Raw genomic sequence first — 15077 nt, forward strand, 5'->3', positions numbered from 1 at the left:
GTGTGTGACTCCCACAGCCTGGGCTTTAGAGACAACTTCAATGTTTTCTGGGACAGGAGGCATCTTTCTGCAGCAGATGGGCTCCACTTCAACCAATCAGGAGCCAGATCCTCTCTGCTAACATATCATATGGAGTCCAGCGTGCAGGAAACACTCCATCAAGTACCTGTCCACACCTGCCCACACCTGCTGACCGCTCCGTCACTGACTGACGTCCCCCAGGTCCTAGTCCCTATCATCTCAGTTCCACTCTAAACACTAATACATGTTCAGCTGGACTCGGAGCCTCTGGAGACATTTTGGATATTCCAGTCACAATAACTAACAGGACAGTTTGTGCAAGGTGGAGAAAATCTGCTGCATCATCCCATTGATGAAGCATTCAGCTCCACCCTACAGTCTCTGCCTCCATCCACCTTGGTTCACTTTGCTCTTCTTAATGTTGGAGCTCTGAATAGTCAGGCTTTTATTCTGAAGGATTTTACAACTTCCCATCAGCTTGATTTGATGTTTTGAACAGAAACATGATGAAATCTGGAGAGGACTGTCTAGTCTGTGAACTCTGACCCCACATATGATTGTTTCAGTCAGCCCAGAGAAAGTGGCTGGGTGGGTGGAGGTTTGGCTTCAAATGCTCCCCTATTAAGGTGGATGAAGGGTGTAGTTTGGAGGTGCTGCTTGTTAAAGTGTGAAACAGCTCCTATCTGTGCAGGTATCTCCGCCCTCCTAAGACTCCATCAGAATTGGAGCTCTCAGATGTTTCCTGCTCCATGGTTCTTATGTGTGATCACATGATCTGAGCTGCTGATTTTAAGATCCATGTTGATGATCTTACTGACTCATTTGCCACAGAGTTCCTCAGTACAGTAAATTCATTGGTTTCAAACAGCGTGTTGTTGGCCTACATATAACTGTGGGCTTCAGTATGAACTCCAGGCTTTGAGCTGATGTGTTTCTATCTGATCATTGATGGATTCTGTTTGAGATCATTTTCCAAGTGATCAGGCAAAAGAAGCTGTGTCAGTACGCTGACGCTCTTTTCATGAGGAAACAGGAGAAACATGTTCATCAGTGTTTCCTACCACCACTGGTATTCCTCCTCCCTCACACACACAAACACTCTGAATGATCTGAACCTCCTTTGTACATCCACTTTAGATTCAACTGCACCTTTTAAGATCAGGACTAAACGTGGTGCTCGCTCGCTGCCCTGGATTCACAAAGACATTCACAGTCTGAAAAGACAATGCCGGAGGGCAGAAAGGAGACGGAAGAAGGTGAATCTTCAGCTCCGTCATCAAGAAATGAAAGCATGAACGACTGCTTTCAATGAACAGGTGAACGAGGCGAGGGCCGGCTATTTCTCTCCTTTAATTCATTCTAATAAGCACAGCCCAGAGCTCTTTGGAGCTCAGTGGAGCGTCTTTGACATCCTGCAAGTTTTCATCAGATTACGGCATCGAGTGAGGAACGTCTTCACTTTCTAAACTTTCTGAACGATCAAATGAATGAGAGGAAATCCAAAACAGCAGCTCCTGATTCTTTTCTTGATGTCCCCGACCCCAGCCACAATATCTGATCTTCTTTTCTGCCAGTCTCTGTGGAGGAGCTTTGAAGGACTGTGGCACAACTGAAACGCTCATCAAGCTGTGTAGATATGATTCCTCCAAAGTTCCTGAGTGAAGTTTGGGATGTCCCTGCCCTCGGCTGCTTCCAATAATGAACACTTGTCTGTCCTCTGGCTGTGTCCCAGAATACTTAAAGACAGCCTGTGTGCAAGCACTCATCAAAGATCCAGCCTCCATCCTTCTGACTACAACAATTACAGAGCCAGCTCAAAGTTTCCTTTTAGAGCAGAACTTTTGGAGAACACTGTCTGTCTGAAGCTTCTTGAAGCGTTACGTCCATGCTAGAACTCCACTTTGACTCTGACTGTGGATCCTGCTGAAGCTTCTCCAAATAGTGGAGAAATGAAGACCTCCACAAGATCAGCAGACCCAGCTCAACAATGTCTGCAGGTGCTAACAGGTCAATCTTTGAGACGCTGAATGTTCCCAGTTTCCTGCTGTGAAACTAGAAGTGATGACTATTATTGTAACAGCACTACAGCTGGAACTGCTGACAGGGCTGGAGATGAACTGGATTCTGATTTCAGTCACAGTTTTGGCTTTCAGTCGTCATCAAAACACTTTGTTTCATTCATGTTGCTCTGAAGCTTTCCTTTCTTCTCATTGACGTGTTATGAACCAATCACAGCCCTTTCCTTTACAGCGCTCTGCTTTCACCCCTCCCTAAAAGCCCAAATTCACTCTCAGTTGAGTTCAGCTGGAGCCAAGATGACACAGAGAGCCTTTGGTCCATGAGATCTATCTAGGAGACATCAGTAACATCAGGTTTGTGTGAGCCGTCCTGTAGAACCCTTACATACAGCTGCTTCTGTCTCTGATCTCTGAGTATCTCTCAGCTTCAGCTGGGACTCCACCCAGGTGTTGGTTGGTTGTTGGCACAGGTGTAGAGCTGCTGCAGTGACTCACAGCTGCTTTCATCCAGTTTAAATTCAATGGTGACTTTAAGCGTGTTTCATGTATGAAAGCCAATAAAGACAGAATGAGTGGTCAGAGGTGTCATAATGAGATTCATGGTCAGATTTACTAACAGTTCAAAAGCTGCTGTCTGAATTTACTAAAGAGCTGCAGGTCAGTCTGGGACTGAAACACGAGGAGCAAACTGGTGCCATGCTGCAGTCACAAACATGAGCTGATGGCTGATCTACCAGCAACGTGCTGCTTTATATACAAACATGCAGCCAATCATGACTCTGTCAGAGCAGCCAATCAGAGGAAAGCAGCAGATGAGGGAGTGTGAGGCAGAGAGTGATGGAGCAACCAGAATAATCCACAGTAAGCTCAGGTTTCACTGATGAGTTTCTCTGTGGAAACAGTTCAGATCAATGAGAGGAGGCTGAAGGAGGATCAATATGTTTGTGATATCAGGGAGAACTCTGCTGATAGAAGCTGCTGGGACTGTGTGAGGTCCTGAGGACTGAGACTCAGGTGGAGCTCAGGATTGATCAGAGGAGAGCTGCATGATTACAAAGTGAACTGTGAGGATCAGCTGACTGTACATGAACATGATTTAGCATCAGATCTGATCAGTTACACACTCTGATAACATCTCCCCCTCTCTGTGCAAATACATGAACACTGCTAGAAGCAACAATCACAACCACATCAGGATCAATCACATTTTGATTGCTTTTTGTGTTCCATTGAGAACAATCTGCAGTAAAGTGTGCGTCACAGACCTGATTTATTTCAACACTTTACTCCAAACTTTGAAAGTGAAACTCCTACAAACACATATGAAATAATCCAGCCACAGAAACTGTCCACAGCTTTCAGTCTCCACATTTACTGTGAACCTCTGCAGGAAACCCTGACAGCAGCTTTTTAGCTCCAAAGCAGGTTTAGCTCTGGTGCAGAGTGTTAGTGACTCTGCCCGTGGACACAGTTATTTCTGCAGGTGACCTTGTTACAGGTGGATTTGGAGGAGATTCCTTCAGAGCACTCAAAGCTTTGTGGCAGGGAGTTTACTGCAGACTGCAGCATGTTTAATACCAAGCATGATGTGAGCCTGATGTGGCTGATAGCTGCTTCTAGCAGTCTTCATGTATGTGCAATGAGAGGGGAGATGTTATCAGGACCAGTTGCTGATTGGACGTCTCAAAGCTGTGAGCGCAGTGCTGAAACTTTGGCTCTGTCCTGTAGCTCTTCACTCAGTCCTCACCCTGAGTGTTTAGAGCCCAGCCCCACATATTCCTGCTCCTCAGGAATTCTGGGATTTGGAGGAAACACAGCTAAACTGAGCTGAAGCTAACACGGAGGTCAAGGGGGAGGAGCCACAATACAAGCTGCATCCAGCCAATGGGTGCACTGTTGAGCCTGAGCCTATGGATGTGCAGAGGGTCACATGTTTAGTCCTATTTGTAGAAATGTGTCCATAATGAAGACAAATGCAGTCACACAGCTCTGCAACAGCACAAATCACTTTGATGGAGTTTGTTTGTGCTGCTCTCAGATCTGTACAACACTGACATGTGTGTCAACATGCTGCAGACTCACAAAGATGTGCCGTGTTAGCTTCATGTGTCCATCTGACACTATATTATAGTGACTTGAAGAAATCCCTGCAGCATCACATGCAGAACAAACAGAGGCCACGTGTGGCACAGTTCCTGTAACGGGATGAATCCGTGGATGTGTCGGGATCTGACGCTGAATCATGTTGCTGTTCTTTTCCACATGGTACAGGTCAGCTGTTCCACACAGATTTCAGCTTTCTAGAAGAGTTAGTCTGGAATAAAGCAGCTCTCCTCTGGACCAATCCTGCCTCCAGCTGAGCCGTCACACACACACATTCACACACAGTCCCAGCAGTTTGTAGCACAGCAGTGATCCTTCTATCAGAAACATGCTGCTTCTCCTTCATCCTCCTCTCATTGATCTGAATCAGCTGTTTTCACAGAGAAACGCTGCACAAATCCTTCACTCCACTATTTCTGTCAGCAGATGACTCGCTCTATCATGGCTGCTGCTCCTTTTCACTCATTTGTGCTTTGAATCAAATCTGTTTCTCATCATCACCATGAACAGGCTGCTCATCAATCAGCACATTAGCTGTAGATCAGCTGCACACTGATGAAGATGCTCAGACAGACGGGCACACAGAGGACTTTATGATCTGTTCTTACATTCAGTCCAACATGGATCATTTCAGAGTCCAATCATCTCTGGAAACTTGTGCTTACATGGCACACGGTGCGCTGGGCTACTTCAACAAATAGCACTACACCTCTGGTTGTCAGCTTCATCTCTCCATCGCTCTCCCGTGGCTACAGTACAAGTGAGCTGACACATCCATCAGTGGAGACTGTGGGCCAGTAAGGAGCAGCAGCTGCCTGCAACATGGGCTTTACATTGAAAACAGCCACAAGTCTGGGCCTAACCACGCCTTTGGACTTCTTCTTCATTTCCATCAGATTTACATTTCAGGAGTTCCCCTGGAAAAGAGCCATTTTGAAAGCTGTTTGCTGACTTCATCAATAATCTGCTTCAATCATCCAGATGAGAATCCTGAGAATGGAGCAGCCCTGATAGCAGCTCATAGGATCACAGTGTTTTTCATTCAGCTGATTGATTTCACAGGTTAGGAGGTGAACAATCTAACTGTGCTCCTCCTTCCACCTTTGGACCACTCATTTAGTGACAGCCAGGATTTGACAATCAGCTGTGACACAGGAAAACATGAGGTGGGAAACTCTGGAGAAGATTTGCTTTTCTCTACAGGGAGGCTCGCACATCTAATCTGCTCACAATCACTCAACTCACTTCAACAACATGCTGACTCAGTCATTTCTGCACGTTTGCTCATGTTACAGCCCTGACTTCAGTTCAGCTGAGGAGGAGATGAGGGAGGAGAGAGCAGGGGTGGAGGAGGCAGATAAGGAAGAAGAGGAGGAGAAGATCCAAAGAGGAGGCAGGGGAGAGGCTCAGGAACAGTTAGGATCAGAGACTTTGAGCCATCATGGACTCCCACTCCTTCCATCCAGCCCTGTGTGGATCAGCAGCTCCAAAATGTCTGCTCACTCATGTTCTTACTGTCTGTGCTCTTCTTTCATTTCACTCATTATATATGAACGGCTCCTAAATCACACTGGATATGGATTTTCTGTCCATCCACACTAATTCTCTTCATTCTCACCTGATTGTTTGGATGCTCTTTGATAGCACATTGAAAATCCTCACAGTGACTTCTATTGCCACACTGACTGGACAAATACAAAGTTGAAGGCTTCATGTGTTTGGCACCAATAATACTTTGGTAGGTCTGAATTGTGTTTTGAACCATCTCTCAGGACCAAAGTCTTTTTGCTTCATTCACAAAGAGCTGAAGGCTTTTACCTCACAGTTTGTCCTGTGATATTATTGGATGATGGACTATGGAAAACACAAATGTGCACTTCTTAATGGCTCATATGTGCTGTGAAAGAGCTCTTTGTCATCTTGAAGCCTTTTCAATAGTTTTTCTTTGGCTGTTTGTAAAGTTTTCTGTGTGAACTCTCAGGAATCTGGAGCAGTCTAATAGAAGTCTACTGGGGTATAGAGGGAGGAGCTTCTGTCAGACTCTTTCTGATGAGGAACTGAAGCCGCTCTCATGGTCTCATCAAATCCATCAGACTCTGCTGAGAAAAACAGTCATGTGACCTCTCAGAACAAACAGCCTGTTAGTTTCCTGCTGCCTCCATCACTCACTTTCATTCACTCTCAATCACACTAACATGTTAAAGCAGCGCTATAGCTCACCTGGCTGAGCAGGTGGACTGAAGGCGGGCTTACTACAGGTGCCTGTGTGTCCCTCACTCTCCCCCACTTTCCTGTCTACTCTCTGCACCTATATAATAAAGGCAAAATGCCTCCAATAGAAATCTTTGCAAACACAAAGTCCCACAGCAGCCCGTGTTCTCCGGCTAAAATGAGAGTTTTTGTCAGTGGAGTCTGGTGGCTTTAACCACAAAACATTACAGCTGCGCTCAAATATCACAAAGAGCTGTGACAGCAGAGAAACACATGAAAATCCTCCAAATATCATCTAGAAATAGAAATCTGTCCACTGTGGGACATGTGAGGCTGACATTAATATGTCTTAAAGTGGGAGATGAAGAAATGATTCCAGGGCCCAAATCATTGAGACAAACATCAATCCACACTTCACTTTGTTTCATGTCTCTAAAGTGGGAATATTTCAGTGTGATGAACAAACGGCCTCCAACAATTAAAGCTGATTTTCTTTTCCTGTCTTTTCTCCAGCGGCCTCAGCTTCTTCCTCTTTCCCCTGTCTTCTTCTGCAGACGCCCTCTGTAGCTTCAAGCTGTTTCTCTTTACAAGGAGAGCTACAAACCTTTGCATCCAGCCACAAACACCCCATGGGCTCCTCTGGATCGTCACACTCAGCATTTTCACAATAAAAGCTCTCATATTTATGGCTGCTCCACCCTGACATGTGACAACATCCAAATGACTGGATCAAAGTGTTTGAATGATCTCAGCAGCTTTAAAACTATTGATATTTATACATTTACATTGATTTGGACTAAACTAACAAAACTATTGATTTGATCCAAACTCAAATCATGCCAGAGGCTTTTATTTTGAAGTTAGGATCATTTTTAATGGTCTTCTTAGTCTGTTCATTTAAACACACAGTTGCTCCGTCTGACATTTTTGGATTTTAGATCAAAACATCAAAGAATTTATTTTATTTGAATGAACTGAAAATAGATTCAAACCAAAAGCTTTTAGAGAATAAACTCCTACATGACCTCTGACCTTTGACCTGTATCTACAGCACTGACCTCTGACTTTCAGCTCCACCTTTCTCTTCAGCAGGATGTTTCCCTCCCTGCTGTAGACGGTGCAGGTGTAGATGCCTCTGTCATCATCTGTGGGGTATTTCAGGGTCAGACTGAGGTCTCCAGTTTTCAGCAGGTCTTCATTCATCTTCGTTCGGTCTCTGAAAAACTGAAGCTGGTCTTCAAGGTGGTCAGAGCCGTTCTTATACACGTGTACTGTGTAGAAGTTGTTGCCAACGTTCACCTTCCACTCCACCTTAGCGTCTTCAGGCAGGTGAAGTGTGGTGTTGAAGGGCAGCTGGACAGACTCCACCCCTGAATCCACCTCCACCTGGGGAACTGAGAGGACAACAAAGCACAACATGAGCTTGGATGGAGACATTTGTGTTGACTCTAACAGGCTGAATGCTGCTGCTTCACTGGGAGCTCACTGTTAGATAGAAAGTGGTCAGTGTGAAGAGGAGACGCAGCAGAAAGATGAAGACTGACAGGAAGAAAGCAGTGAACAGACTGTTGGAGCTGCTGTTAGTGGGACAGGACTTTATTCAGTCTCTGAGGACCAGATTTGACTTGATGAAGCAGAGAAACACAGTCTGAGTGTTTCTGTCACACTCACTTCATCACACAGCTCAGTTTGACAACATTTGGAAGAATTTGATAGAAGCCTTCCTTTAGTAAAAGCACCAATAAAACACCATGAAAACACCTCACTACACACAAAACTGCAGTACTGGCAAATTGGACATAAAGTCTGAAAAGTCAAAGTACTTATTGTGCAGAAAAATGTTCCCATCAGTGTCTATGGATCAATATTACTGCTGCACATGTTTAAGGCTGAGCTCATTTCAAATCCTTTCTATTGTGTTGAATCTGCAGTAATGCATCATATTCTATAAAATCATATGTTTGTAGTGGCTGTCCTGTGAGGACCACGTATCTCTAAATAAACAGCTGTTAATGAGCTCACAAACACAGGCCTACAGCTGGATTTGAAAAAGTCCATTCAATAGAAAATCAACAATCACAGCTGGATTCAAAGGCTTGAGCTCTGTGTGACATGGTTACCTGTCAGTATCTACAGGGGATTCAAATATGAAGGAAACATGAAGGTGGTGCATTAGAAAACTGCTGCTTTCAAGTGCAGAGCAACAAACTATTTGAACTGATCCAACTTTATTAACACAGACAAAGATTTGTGGATCAGCTGCTGTTTGCTGCTATAGATATAATCCAGCTGATGTGGGAGAACTACATGTGACACTTTGATGCAGCCATGAATCTGACTGATTTCTTTCCATTTTCAAAGGTTGATGCATCAGTTAAAGTCCTTAAAAGCTCAGAAATAAAGAAAAGGTTGGTTAAAGCAAAGAGAGGCACTGGCAGCATTTAAGACACTAAACAAGAGAAACAGATCAGAGAACATCAGACTGAATAAGTGGAATAAAGTGAAACAGAGAACTAACGCTCCCTAAGAATGGAGCTGTCAGAGGAAGAGAGCAGCAAACTGAAAGTCTCTGTTAGCTGCAGAGCTCTGAAACTTCACACAGCTTTGGATGATAACATGGAGAAAGGATGTGGAGATTTTCACAGCTCTGCTAGAAATCATCTTCTAGTTATTGTGACTCAGATATGACTGATTATAGATGAGGACCAAAGAAGGTTTTTACTGATGTTTGAACTGACTTAGCTTAGCCTGTGTTTTAGCCACATGCTAAACAAACACATGTTCAGAAACTAGAAGATGTTACCTTTCAGATGAAGTCTCACACATGAACTTTGCTCCTACAGTTCATCTGCTGAAGCTTTTACATTTGGGTGGAAATCAAATAAAAACCAAAACAGCCACAAACATCAGACATGCTAACACTGTAACATTATTGGATGGAGCCCACTGAGACTGAACCACCATCATGAGTCTGACCTCTGACCTTTGACCTGTATCTACAGCACTGACCTCTGACTTTCAGCTCCACTTGTTTCTCCATCAGGATGTTTCCCTCCCTGCTGTAGACAGTGCAGGTGTAGGTGTTTGTGTCTGTGGGGTGTTTCAGGGTCAGACTGAGGTCTCCAGGTAAGTTTCTCTTCATCTTTGTCAGGCCTTTATAATTCTTGTCCTGTTCTTCAGGTTGGTCAGAGCCGTTCTGATACACGTGGACCTTTGTGTATGAACCAATCTTCCACTCCACTTTAGCGTCTTTAGGCAGGCAAACTGTGGTTTTGCAGGGCAGCAGGACAGGCTCCACCTCTGAATCTGCCTCCACCTTGTAAACTGAGATGACAACAAATCACAACATGAGCTGTAGTAAAAGCTAATAATGATCTTTTATCCCTTCCTGACAGTGTACTTATTCCTGTGCTTCACATTTGTGCAGGATTTGATTGCATATCTGATCAAACTTTCCTACAGAAACTAGAACACAGTGTTTGTATTAAAATAATTCGACTGCAATGGTTTCAATCATTTTGTTTGCGTTTTCCTCACTTACAAACATTATTGATGGAATCCATCTATGCTGGGACTAGTACATCATCATTACTTCTCTTAGACAACATAAAAAACACTGCATACATTTGCATTGCTTTGCAGATGATGCTCAGATATTTGTATTGATAATGAAAGATCAGTCAGTCAGACTACAGGCATCTCTGAAATGCATGAAGATCTGGATCACCTAATTTTCTTCCCCTAAATTCAGACAATGCGAGATTATTGCACTCTCCTTTAAAAAGCTCAGAAACACAATGATTGATCAACCATCGGCATTATGGGTAGTGTAGTAGGAGACACTCACCTGACATGAAATACTGCCGGAAATGAAATAAAAGACCTCCAGAAACCACAAGAAGAACCAGGAGAACCAGGAGAGCTTTGGCCCAGGATGGAAACCGTTCTGTGGAGAGAAACAAACAAACAACATGACCTTTGACCTCTGACTCATTGATATTCACAAATCTAATGCCAATACTCAAAGAGCCAACATGGTTATTCTGACAGTTTTAAAATAATAAAGTTTTTTCTAAGTGATGTCAGATGTGTCTACAGCAGGTGTTTGTTGCTGACCTTTGACCTGCAGCTGTACATCACTCTGACTCAGTTCATGACCAAAGTCTCTGACGGAGCAGGTGTAGGTGGCGCTGTCAGACAGTTGGAGGTTGGTCAGGTTCAGGCTGAGGTCTCCAGTATCCAGAGCGTCAGTCTTCATGGATGTTCGGCCGCTGTAATGCTGGTTTTGATCTTTCAGTTCGTCTCCTTGAAGCTGACGCTGGTGGACGGTTGGAGGAGTGAGGTCGGAGCGACTCCACACTACTGAGGGGTCATCAAATCTAAAAGTAGGAAACTTGCAGGGCAGGATGAGCGAGTCTCCCTCATAGAGCTCCACAGCTGAGGCATGCTGGGAAACTGAGGACACACAGACAGAGACTCCATGTGTGACACTATGATATAAATGAAAATACATGAAAATAGTAGCCGTCCATTTTATTTTTATGCTTAAAGTCACTTTCTTTTGGAAAAAAACTACTGTTAATGTGTATTTTGCTGTAATATAAGTTCTGCCAGCAGAGGGCGCTCAGTGTCTTACCCATCATTAGCTGACGCCTCGTTTTTGCAAGTAAACTGTGTTCCAAATGATACATAAGTGATGGACAAAAGTAGTGATCGGTCATAAACGTCTCACAGTGTAACAGATGTCAAGCTAGAGTGTGAATTCACAAGTTTAAGAGTTTATAAAGGTAAACTGCCACCAGGTGTTGCAAAAATGGCGGACTCGTAGTCCATGGTGACCACGGTAATGAATCTGTTTAAGGTCATCATGAGTTAAAAGGATACATCCACCTACTAGGAGATGCACATAGTGTCATTAAAAGTATGAGTTTATGGCCCAAACCTTTTTTAAACAGAGTAAATGAGTCTTGTCATGAGGCACTTGTGTAAATGGGAAGGCTAAGCTAAGGAACACAAATGTGATCCTATACCTGTGCTAATCCAGTTATTAGACTGTGCTGAAAGTCTGTATTATCTGTACAGGTATTGTTGGGTAGAACTGCACTATATATTCTCTGGGTGAGTAAGTAAGTGTAAATTGCTTAATGTTCATTTCATAAAGAGTGATTACAGTGGCACAGTAAAAATGCATTGTTGTGATTCAGTCAGTTCACGAAAGTGATGTATGTGGATAAGACTATAAATGTAGTGAAAGTAATGTCATTAGTTATGATAGGCTATGGTTTAGTACTACTGTGTTACAGTGCAAGTGTCTTGTGAAAGAAGCCGTGTAGTCAGTACGTGATGATGAGGCAGCATGCAGCTCGCGCACCATAGCTCCTGTTAACCTGCAGTTTCTCTGTTTTCTCTGTTTTTTGCAATTTCTGTAAAACTAAAAGGAGATGAGTTGGCCCGTCATTTTCTGCAGTGTAACACGAGCCACTTTGAGGTAAAGACCAAGTACAGACACATTTAGAGAGACCAGGAGACAGAACGACAGAAACTTGAACATTTCAACAACTCACAGATAAAGAGGGAGGTAAGAGGCAGGAAGTCTGGAGGAAGTGGAGGAAAGAGCTGATGTGAGGCTTTAAATGTGATAAATACAAGGTTTCTATCTAACAGGCTACCAGTGCAGTGAGGATGGAGTGATGAGGACTCGTCTTTCAGTTTATTATAAATCTGTCAGCTGAGTTGTGGATGAACTGCAGGAGGGACATGCAGCTGAGAGTGTACTCGGAGATTTCTTTATTCTTTGTATTAATCACATATTTTAACCATATCAATTTAGTGTAGCAAGATCACTCCTGTCGCCAGTTGTATGTATGCATGGAGAATGTTATCACAAGTGGACCCTGTGTTTATTGCACCTTCACAGAGGGTCCACTTGTAAAGTTGGAGACATCCAGGTACCCTGCTCAAGGGAGTTCACCAGTGATCATAAGTATTCTTGGAGGGGTCAAGGATGAGCTGGACTGAAGGTATAGGGATATATGATGTGCTGTGGAATGTTCTTTTTTTGAGTGTCTGTGTGGGTATATAAGTTGAGCAACCCCACCCAAATTTCAGAGATCACCCTAGTCTTTGGCTGGGATGTTTCTCTCCATATTGCAATATGTTATTAAACCACTTTAAAATGCTCACTGGGGTGTTTGCAGGTTATTTAAAATTTCCACAACAAGAGCAAGTAGAGAGAATTACAACAGTCGAAACATGACGAGATGATGGGGACTACTTCAAGTCTGCTTCACATTAAAATGTAAAATGTGTAAAATTTGCAATACTTCTTAACTGGGGAAATTATGACTATAGGACCTTTATGATCTGTGTGTCCAAAAGGAGCTCAGGATCAAATGTCACACTCAGGCTACGTCCACACGTACATGGGTATTTTTGAAAACAGAGATTTTCCGCTTTCGTTTGTTTTAAAAAATCCCGTCCACACGTAAACGCCAAAAACGAAGAAAACGCTGCCAGGAACATGCCAAACCAACAAGTGGCGATATATTCCTAACCGTGTAGAAATGCTGGCCAATCAGAAGTCTAGAAGCCTGGGTGGGAAAGAGTAAAGAAAGATGGCGCATAGAAGCAGAACTGAGTCCTATGTGTGGAGGGACAGTAACTGTGTGTATATGTAAGCATTTAAACACTGCAGAGAGTAAAATTAACAGCAACAGCATTTTGTCTAAATCCGCCATTGTAGAAATTCATTTCACCGAAACAATAATGTGGCGCACAATGTGACGTCAAAAATGGCGCACACCTTTGACATTGTGTGAATAAATCTCCGTTTTCCTCGTCCACACGTAACCGCAAAAACTGAGTTTTCGAAAATCTCCATCCTGGCAGGAGTTTTAAAAAAAATCTCAGTTTTCAGTGACCGAAAACACCGTTTACGTGTGGACGAAAGGTGCAAACACATAGAAAAATCTGCGTTTTCAAAAATACTTGTGTAGGTGTGGACGCAGCCTCAAGCTCTCTGAAAGTCTTGGTGTTGGGTGACATAATTTTATGATCTTTTCAAATTAAAGGTTTAGTAGCGACAAAAAGGAGCTCAGATCTGAAATCACTGACCTGAAGGAAATTTTTGACATTTAGCATTTAACATCGGATTTAGATTACATCTGTGTAGACAACAGTGCAACAACTGGAAAGAGTTCAGGACCTCATGGTGGACCACATCAGATCCAGAAGAATCAGCAGACACCACTGTCATCAGAGCTGTTTCTGTGCTGTGGGGAACAAACCTGAAAGAAATTTGTAGAAGTATTTCTGCAAATGTCTTTCAGGATTAAGTGAGACACAGCAGAATTTTTAAAGTTTGAGGTAAAGGATGTTTGAAGTTGGTCTAAGACAGGGGTCTGCAACCTTTAACATCCAAAGAGCCACTTGGACCCGGTTTCCACGCAAAAGAAAACAGTGGGAGCCACAAATACTTTTTGAAATCTAAAATGAAGATAACACTGTATACATATATATATTTTACCTTTATGCTTTGTGTGAACAACTAAAGTAAGTAAGTAAAGTTTATTTATTAAGCGCTTTTCACAGACAGGCCTTCACAAAGCGCTGTACACAAATATTAAAATAAACAATACAATCAATAGACATTATACACAATGTAAAATATCAAATGTAAATAATGTAAAGAACATAAAATACGTAGATCAACAAAAGGCTTGTTTGAACAGAAAAGTTTTTAACTGCTTTTTAAAAGAATCCACAGAGCAACTAAGGTGTGCTGCTTATGAAATCCATGAAGTGCTACAGAGAAAATTACATTTTATTTATGTAATTAACACATTTTGACCTCTTAAAGAAATATAACAAAAGGAAAGACACCCAGCTGAACTAAAATGATCCATGTAGCAAACAAAAACTGTTGTGAGCCGCCACCCTTTTAAAAAGTAATTGGAAAAAAAGCACTATGCTGCTGAAAAAAAATAGATATTTGCAAAGTTCTGCCTAAATATGTATTTTACCTGGTTATTGTGTGTGGCGGGGCGTGGTCTGCAGCGCCGCAGCACGGGAGGCAGACGCACCTGAGCGGCACCCGCGATCACGCCTCGCCACCTTAAAGTCTGTGCTCTCTCTGCTGTTGTGTTGTCGGGCTGTGAGCTGAAAAGCTACAGCCGGCTGTATGCGTACAGCAACCGTGTGTGAAAAGTGGTCAATAAAGAGATGCTGAAAAGCATGTTCATGGAAACATCGTCGAGTCTGCCGTGGTAAGTTTACAATGAGACTTATGGTCCCGAACCTCTGCGCACAGCGTCTGCAAATCGGGGTTTTCATCTTTATGCAGGACGGTAAGCTGTCATCTGTGAGGCGTGAGCGTGTTTGTTTCTAAACATAGTTCACGGTGGAGAACAGCTGCCGACATAATGTGGATCCGAAGATCCACAATTGGCCTATCTGGGGTTGAATGTCTCGATAAATGCACGGCTTCCGTGGTCAAAATAAGTGTGACGCTTATTTTGAGCGATGAAAAAATAATAAGATAATTTTATTTTTATATTTCAAAATCACAATAATCTTCCAATGTAGAACTACAAGTTAAAAAAAGAACTAAACACAAATAAAATACACTTCAGCTAAATACTTCTAATTTATTTTCCCAAACCACCCGGAGCCACAAAATAAAGACGAAAGAGCCGCGGGTTGCCGACCCCTGGTCTAAGATGAGCT

The 15077-nt window shown here is 43.0% G+C and overlaps 1 protein-coding gene across 1 annotated transcript in view; it reads right to left on the reverse strand.

Moving 5' to 3' along the window:
- Positions 1-15077, reverse strand: part of LOC120434683 — a 257949-nt gene that overhangs the window by 2187 nt on the left and 240685 nt on the right. Inside the window, exons 5-6 of the mRNA XM_039602938.1 lie at positions 9363-9677; positions 7412-7747 (exon numbers count right to left, since the gene is read on the reverse strand). Coding sequence (XP_039458872.1) covers positions 7412-7747; positions 9363-9677 — 651 coding nt within the window. The remainder of the gene's footprint in view (positions 1-7411; positions 7748-9362; positions 9678-15077) is intronic.

Source organism: Oreochromis aureus, linkage group 3, assembly GCF_013358895.1.
Source record: "Oreochromis aureus strain Israel breed Guangdong linkage group 3, ZZ_aureus, whole genome shotgun sequence".
In the NCBI taxonomy this organism is placed as follows: domain Eukaryota; kingdom Metazoa; phylum Chordata; class Actinopteri; order Cichliformes; family Cichlidae; genus Oreochromis; species Oreochromis aureus.